The sequence below is a fragment of the Fukomys damarensis genome, unplaced genomic scaffold (genome assembly GCF_012274545.1).
Source record: "Fukomys damarensis isolate Sample0158 unplaced genomic scaffold, DMR_v1.0_HiC HiC_scaffold_9, whole genome shotgun sequence".
In the NCBI taxonomy this organism is placed as follows: Eukaryota; Metazoa; Chordata; class Mammalia; order Rodentia; family Bathyergidae; genus Fukomys; species Fukomys damarensis.
This window is the reverse complement of record NW_022900921.1, coordinates 31,875,173-31,883,709: the sequence shown is the minus strand read 5'-3', so window position 1 is coordinate 31,883,709 and position 8,537 is coordinate 31,875,173. Positions and strand designations below refer to the sequence as shown.

Below are 8,537 nucleotides of genomic sequence, written 5' to 3'. Positions count from 1 at the left end.
AGGCCCCGTAAGGCGGCGCCGAGGGTGTGCGGCCGGGGACTCGCCGAGGGCGTCCGCTCTAGCAGCTGAGTCGCGGCGCCCGAGCCTCAGCGGGATGCATCCTTCCCGGGCTTCCCCACGGTCCGGAGCGATCGTGGCTATCTAGAGCAAAATGTACCAGAAGGGGCCGAGCGGCGGACACCCAGCCTGCTGATCCCCACTCCCAAGTTCCGAGACCTGGAGGAGGAAGAGCCCGGCTGCCTGGAGAAGTGCAGTCATGAATTCTGGAGTTGCCTTGAAATATGGAAATGACTCCTCAGCGGAGCTGAGTGAGGTAAGGAACAGCTGAGGTCGGGAGCTCGGGTTTCTGGTTGCATTTGCTTTCGACCCCCCGCCCCCGGTGTTTCCAGTCTGGAGGCAGCGCAATTGAAGATTAATAGATTTTCTGGATCCTGTTTTAACTTGTAGTGCTTGCTACTCAGGAAATGACCTGAACTGGCTTGATATTTCAGCCTGAAATGAATGGCTTAAAAAAGAAAGCAGCTCTCAGCAAGCCGCCGAGTCGTTTTCTCTCCACTGTCTGGATCTCCTGTCCCTTTATACCCGCTTTCCCCAGTCTGTGCAACATTCCTCTTAGTAATCGGGAAACGCGGAGATGCCTTCCGAGCTGGTGACTGCTTTGGCCGGGCTGGGGGCGGGGAAGCATTGGGGTATTGACTCTCTCCCTTACGGTCCACGTGTGGTGAGTTGGGGCGGGTTCGGGCCAGGTGGTCTCTCCCTGGGCGGAGATGAATGACCTGCCCTGGGGAGGGGAAAGGGGAGGAAGTACGGTACATCAAAGCCGCTTAGAACTTTTATTTCCGGCCTGGGTCTGGACTCCTGAGTTTCTGAGGCGAGCACATTTGCAATTCCAGGGCTCCCACTGTACCCTGTCTACTTGAATGTTTGAAACCGGCTTTGAAATTAAAGCCACATCAAACAGTATGCAAATATGTGAGCGGTGGGATGTTCCACGCCACCTTTTTAATGACTTTAGGCATGCCTGGGGCACATCCCCCCAAAGCTTTGAAAATCTGAAAACAGGTGATGGGAAACCAACGGGACTGGATATTCAAGAGGGTTGTAGCCCTCGGGGTCTACAGCTGAAGGTTTGGTGAATGTGATTCCCCCTTCGCACCACATTGAGCGGTTTATGGGCGCCCAAGTAGCTCGGATAGTCTGTGCTTCTGGAGTACAGCTGACAAGAGAGGGGAGAGGGGGTAATGTAAAAGCATCCGGAGGCAGTCAGTGGTGAGATTACCTACGGTGATGGGAGAACGAAAGGAGGGAGCCCTCAGTCTCTTTTCTGCAGTTCGTCTTCCACGGGAAATGCCCGTTGCTCTTAAGTATTATGCTCCTGTGATGTCCTGGTTTAGAATAGCATGTTGAGGTGCTTGCTGAATGAGACAGAGGTATTTCCTAACTCCTGTGGCTCCCTCCCCCGTTATGTAAAATGCGGGGGGGGGACGTAATTTAAAAATGGAAGTGAGAGGAGGCACGAGCAGCTAAATACTGCCAATTTTATATCCACGGAAAAGTCTCAAATCTTAACTGGAACCTAGAGTGCTTTATAACTACTGTAATCCTATTAAGGGAGGGAGAAGCATTTGGCCGATCTAAGGTTAAAAATGAGAAAAACTACTATTAGAGTAGTGTACTCTTCACAGGCCTTTTCCATTGACACTCTCTCTGCTGCAGCTTTGCTGTCCCTGAAGGGTGCTGTTCAGTAACCTTTGCTTAAAAGTGAATCTCACACTGCGGACCGGTGTGGGTGGCTGTAGTGGTGGAGAAGATGTGATGAGGTGGATTGACTTGGATGGCATTGGCCCCTCTCTGGGTGCATTCAGGAGCCCAGAGGATCTGTGGCACTCAGGAGTGAGGGAAAGCAATCCATGCTGTGCCAAGTTATACTAAGTGATCCTTATGCTGTGGCCAAAGGAAAGAGTTGAGCATGCTTTGCTGCCCCTGCATTGGTTAGAAAAATATTTAACCTTGTAGGACATGGTGGTGTTCCTAAGGAAACAAACAAGTTTCTGCCCCGACCATATGCTTTACCAAGTTCTTTTTCTTGTCTTCCATGTCTGCTCATTCACTTTCTGTTCATCTTTCACCCCAGTGTTAGTTTTCCTGAATGTTGTGTATTTGCAAGTCTGCAGTTATTTTTACTTTTTAAGACCCTATTTTAAACTGGGGTATTTGTGAAATAGTGTGTAGATCCCAAATCTCAAATCAATTTCTTGTCACTTTGACTTCCGCCTGCTTCCAGCCACAGCAGCCATTTCTGCAGCTGGATCTGCTTTGTTTAACTCGTGGACTCCGTGTGATGTTCGGCCTGTGCTGTCTCTGGACCCGGCACACTGTTGCCTCATAGCCATGGCTGCCAGCTTCGTTGGTCTCTGTCTTTATCGGCTTCAGTACCCTGCAGCCCCATAGTGCTTAGCGAACTGTTCTGGGAACCTAGAGCTCAGCCTACAGGTGTGCATAGGCCCTAATTCCTGTGTCAGAGAAAACTTTGTTCTTCAAGCACATTTGTACCTCAAACATGGTAGACCACTCAGGTGCCTCCGGATGCACAGGCAGCGGGACAAGAGTTGTGATACCCAGTGTCCTTTGAAGTAAAAGGGAGCGTTGGCAGGATGAAGTTCCGCGCCATTCCTTGTCAACACACTTGATTTTAAAGCTCTGGAAATTCTATGCCTTGAATTCTTCAGCCACTTGGAGGAGATGACAGTAACGTCCCTTTAATCATAGCCATTTCGTTTTTATGAAAACACTCATCTGTGCATTGCGTAGGGATTACGATATGGATCAAATTAAACAACAGAATACTTCCTCCTAATGTGATAAAAAATTTAGGGCAATAAGAGAAACTAATGAAATGAAACAGTGTAATTTGGTGGTATCCTACCTGGGTGTGAATTGTAACTCCACCTTTTATAGGTTGTTTTGTTGTGAATTTTTTCACCTTTTACACTCTTTCTGTGTCTCTAACATGGGTATGACTGAATGGCTCTCAGAGTTCTGGACAAGCCTATCTATCATATCTGAAAAGTGCTTAGAAATTGTTAAGTACTACAAGACACTGAGTAACCACTTAAATACAAAATAAAACAACAGAAATACTACCAGGCACTGGAAATTAAGAGTGGGTTTCAGACAACACTGCCATTTTGTGGTTTCTGGAACGGATTAAAAATGGTTACAAATTCTCCTTCTTGGAGAGGTAAGATCCATTTTTTCACTGCTTTGCATCCAGACAAGCTGAAAAAATTTCTCAAGACTGAGAAAATTGATAGCTATTAGGACACAGATTATTTACATTGGTAGTGATATTTTTCACTCTTGAGACAAACATTCTGGGTTCTACAGATAAACAGAAGTTAAATTCTAGACAGTAAATATTTACTAGGCTCACAGAGCTTCTCTGTCTTTCTAGTGAATGACCTTTTTCTCCTGCTGACTAGAAACAGCTAAAATTAGTACAGGGGGAAAAAGAGGACACCTTTGGAAAGGTTTGCATTATCATAAAGAGTGACTGGTGTTCTGAAGCATTTTATATATGCAAATCTTTCAAGATACTCTTGAAATTTAGCAAAGATTCTAAGCCTTGAGAATCCTTTAGAAAAAAATCCAGAATTAGCTTTAATTTTGCTTGGCGAATATATATACACATACATATATATATTTTTTGAAAATTTTGAGTTTGTTAACTTTGTAAATAAGCAGCAGAAGCCTGCTGGGCTGGGAAGTTTGTGTGATGAGAGGCCCTCGGTGCTTTGGTTGGTGAGATATTTTGCAGCACGTTGTGAGATTTGATCAGTGCTTGGAATACGTGAGGGACATAAGGGTCCCAGGATGGAAATGCATCTTAAACCCAAGGCTGTAGTGCTTTATTACTGCAGAACAGAGTTTCTCCTAACCTCAATGTGTGTGCACATGTCAGTTGATTCCAGCTGGATTTGTGAGAAATACTTAAGCACTTGTGAGGGGCAGCATGCCAACATGGAAAGAGATTGTCTTGCAATTCGAAAAGCAAAGGGGTTCTCTGATTGGCTACATGGTGAGAGTGGGAGCAATTGCTTGTCCCTGCTTTCTGATGGGTTGTGTGAGCATGTCTGTAGAATACAGGACACACTGGGATCTCTCCTTGTTCTCTGTCTTAACTACTCTTAGCCTCTCCAGGTTAGTTGTCTGGTGTTTAGAACTCCTACTTACAATTTCCCAAATATTTATGTGCCTCCTTGAGGAGACCATGGGTCTCTGAAGGTAAAGGCAGAGTAAACGGATTACTCTGCAGCCATAATTTAGTCAATATGGGATAGATTAAGGCATCAACAGACTTCAGATCCAGTTGTTTAGTATGTCAGAGGTGTTGGAGTAAGTACTGTTCAATTTTGGATAAAGTACATGTTTAATGGAATTAAGTTTGGTCTTATGCCTAACTTACTATCTCTTTCCCCATTCATTTATTTATTTATTCGATAGACATTGTATGCTTTCTTCATTTGAGGTACTATCTTAAGTCTAGGACATAGCAGCAAACAAAATTGATGTCTCTCATCATGGACTCTGCATCCTTATGGGTGCCAGACAGTGCACATAGACAGATGTGTGTAAGTAGTGATCTATGCTGCAGGGACAGATATGCAGGGAAGGAAGGAAGGAGGCATGTTAGTCAGCAGGGAAGACCTCTTTGTGGGAGTCTGTAACTGAGAACTGAAAGAAGTGGGGGAAAGAGCCATAAAAGATGGAGACAATCATTTCAGACAGGAAAGAGCAACCAGGGTGCAGAGTCCGGAGTGTGCCTGGTGTGTTTCTGGGGCGGCAAGGAGGGATGTGTCTGGGAGCACAGTGAGCCAGAGGAGAAGGAAGGAGATGAGGTCCAAGCAAACTGTTCCAGGTGGGTCCCCGGGCTGGATTACCTGGCACGAGTTCCATCTTGAGCGATGGAGGAGAGTCTGGATTGCTCTGCAGTTTTTTTTTAACAAAGCCTTGCATTTTTATTTTCATATATACACTATGTATATGTTTATGGTTGGGCAGGGTGAGGGAGATGTGGGGAAGAGCCAGTATTAGCAAAAAAGCCCCCCAAAATTCAGGAGGGTCTGGTCCCAAAGCCAGTTAAAGTACTTTCAGAACTCAGGGCAGAACGGTCAGGTGTCCGTTGCATGTGTTTTGCTCTTTTAATGCCAGATTATTTCCCCACACTTTGAAATCGTGTCTTTTTTTATAACTAGAAATAAAAATAAACCATAAATATTTTTGGACATCTTCAGAGTATCTGAGTTCAGTTTTCCCTTAGAAGGAATGGCTTAAGGAACTGAATGGTGGGACACTACCCGACCATGATGTGAAGATTACCTGTCCCATTGCTGGCTCAGAACCAACGGGCGCTAGGCTGTGGATACAGGTGGGTTTGGAACTAGGGGAACTGGACTCTACTGTCCACCAGTGTTTGTACCAATTTCCTTTAACTACATAGAATCACTGTGTTTATTTTTATGAACCTTAATACTGATTTATAAAAGATACAACTCCAAAGAGACTGGAAGAGATCCTTGGCAGTGAGATTATGATCAGAAAGTTTCCTGGTAAGCGTGGACTTGGGCAGGAGAAGGGGCAGGAGATGCTTCTGTCGGGTGGTGCCAGTATGCATGCCTTCACTGGCACTGACTCTATGCACCCTTTTGCTTGCTTAATGAAGGAACAGAGGTGGAGGGGGAAACACACAGTGTGGATTTTTAAAGAATTCACAGGGATCCCCCCCCCTTTCTGCCTTAACTTCCTCTGTTCTTAGTATGGGATATTTGCATGAACTTATGTTTTGCAGTATTCTTTAATTCTTTTAAGAGGAGAAATACAAACCCTAATCTTGTCTGCGTCTGATATCACTATAATTTACACTGTTAAAAAGGAATTTATGTTTAGCTCAAACTCATTTTGGGGTATATTGGAGTTGTCTGCTCAGTGAGTTGTTAGTGGTAAAGATTATTGGAGCCTCGCAGGTATAAAAATCCAAAAGAGCAGTTGTGTTCTGTGTTGGGGATAATGATACAGGCTTGTTGGCTGGTTTTGCATTGTAATGATAGTTCATGACTTAGTCAACTTGTACTGGATGATGATGATGGTGGTGGTAAGATACAACTAACAAAATTTAACAGTTCAGCTAGTTTTTTCAGTTCTGGGATCAAAGCCATACTCATTCATGGTAGGTAAATGCTGTACCACTGATCTGTACCCCATTGTGGCCTGTACCATCTGAAGGGACGGTCCCAGGCCACCCGATGAGACAGTTGAGCACACACCACCATGGTCAAGCCAGTGGGAGTATTAGATACTTATTCAGATCAGCTGGCCAGCAGTGAGCTGCATAAATCATAGCCCCATGGTGAACACGTTCGACTCTCTTCTGTATAGATCTGTGGTATTAAGGACAAAAATTGTGGTGTATTCATCACCACTGTGCATCTCTAGAACCTTTTCTTCTCTGCCTGAAACTGTTGGGCACGTCTGACCTGGGCCGCACCAACTGAAGAGGAATTGTCTTGGGCTGCATATAAAATACACAATATAGTTAATGTGTGTAAATAACAGAACTGCCCTTAAAAATATTTTTTATTATAACTATTGATTATAGTCCAACTGTTCTATGAGTTGAACATACCTCTGCTGTCTCCTGACAAACAGCATTGTATTTTTTGTCTCTGAATTTGCTTGTACTGGATGTCTCATATAAGCAGAATCATACAGTATTTGTTCTTTTGTGACTGTCTTTCACTTAGAATCATGTCTAACGGGTCAGTCTGTTGTTACATGTGTCAATTTTCTTCCTTTCAGGGTGGTGTAACACTATAGCATGTGTCCATCACAATTTTTTTGTTTGTTTTTGGTACCGGGGATTGAATTTAGGTCCTTGCACTTGCAAGGCAGGCCACCGAACCGCTGAGAACTGCTGAGCTAAATCCCCGGCCCAATCATCACAATTAGCTTATCCATTCATTTATTGATAGACATTTGTGTTCTTTTCATCTTTGAGCTATTGTGAATGATGCTGCTGTAAACATTGTTCAAAATATCTGCTTGAATCCCTGCTTTTACTTTTTTTGCACGTATACCTAGGAGAGGAACTGCTAGATCATAATGGTGATTCTAGTTTTAATTTTTTAAGGAATTGCTATGCTGTTTTCCATCATAGTGGTGGTACCATTTTATATTCTCGGCAGTAATAGACTAGGCTTCCTGTTTCTGTCCATCTTTGCCAACATGTGTTCTTTTTCTTTTCTATAAACATATGTTTTGTTTTTCTTTAATCTTCATTATTTTGAGTGTGTGGTCTCACTGTGGTTTTCATTGCATTTCCCTGTGATCAGTGATGCTGGTCTTTTCACATGCTTATTGGCCATATTTACATATTTGAAGAAATGCCATTCAAGTCCTTTTTGGTTCATCAGATTGTCGGCATTTTTTGTTGTTGATAATTGATAGAAGTTCTTTATTTTTCTGTATTAGCCTTTCATCCCTCTTCTCTTGTGTCTATGTCTGATTTTTTTCCACACTGGAGAAAGGCCTTGTATTTCCAGATGGAAGGAGAGTGAGTGTAAAATGATGCCTGAGAGTGAACTGTGTCCCGTCCTCATGGAAAACAAATGTGTGCCCAAGTCCACGGGGCTCCTCCAGGTCCCCAAGAATAAGTACATTGTGGTGTCAAAGTACCTTTCATAGATCAACACCCTACAACTCTGCTTGTGGAAGGAACATGATCTCAGCAAGTCCGGCAGCATAGAATTAAGGAGCACACCCGCGCGTGTGAGGAGTTGCACTTTCCTGCTGTACACTGGGATTTCACAGTCACTAGAGGGGAATTCTGGGAGAGAGCATTAGCAGGGGCTAGGGGAGAACAGTCAGGAGTCTGGGGCTGGCCTATTTGATCAGAAAATTGTTATTTCATTTCTTGGTGCTGTGAATCGTTTTCATGCTCAATTGGGAGCCCTTCTGATGAAGTGTTTGCCTATGAGGAAGCACCGTCCAGGAGTGAAAACGAAGATCCAGAGGTGGCTGTACCTGAGCCCATGACTCCCAGGGTGTCCAGAATAAGGAGGGGAGAATAGGTGAACTAGACCAAGGACGGGAGAACTTTTAAATTTCCAACATAGGACAGGTACATTGAGGTTTAAATTTGGGATCTTATTTCAATCTGGGCTGTGCATTCATTGTGGGTTAGAAAGCAGTATGCCTTCTGCTAGGGTTGTTAGAGATCTTCCAAGACTGCTTCTCATTTTGGGTTACTGAGCTGCTTATGAAAATACTGGCTGGACACACATACAATTACTGTGGAAGAAAATGTCTGATGCTGATAAAGCTGCCTTCAGACCCTTTAATTCTCCCAGTGTCAGTGATTGGGACAGTCTTTCTGACTTGGCAGTAAAACGACCCCAGAGAGCAGGGCCATATTGGGGTCTGAATCATACGTTGAGTGACAGGAAGGGCCTCTAGTTTTGGCCACCTTACTAACCTTTCCA

At 44.1% G+C, this 8,537-nt stretch overlaps 1 protein-coding gene across 2 annotated transcripts in view; it reads left to right on the top strand.

Annotated features, from left to right (window-relative positions):
* The window catches only part of Mcc (MCC regulator of WNT signaling pathway), a 349,153-nt gene that overhangs the window by 94,752 nt on the left and 245,864 nt on the right, over nt 1–8,537 (top strand). The window contains exon 1 of one of the 2 annotated variants that reach the window (XM_010614125.3): nt 7–313. The exons of the other annotated variant lie outside the window; for it this stretch is intronic. Coding sequence (XP_010612427.1) covers nt 257–313 — 57 coding nt within the window. The 5' untranslated portion in view covers nt 7–256. Of the gene's footprint in view, nt 1–6; nt 314–8,537 lie in introns of those variants that run through there. 2 annotated transcript variants of the gene reach the window in all.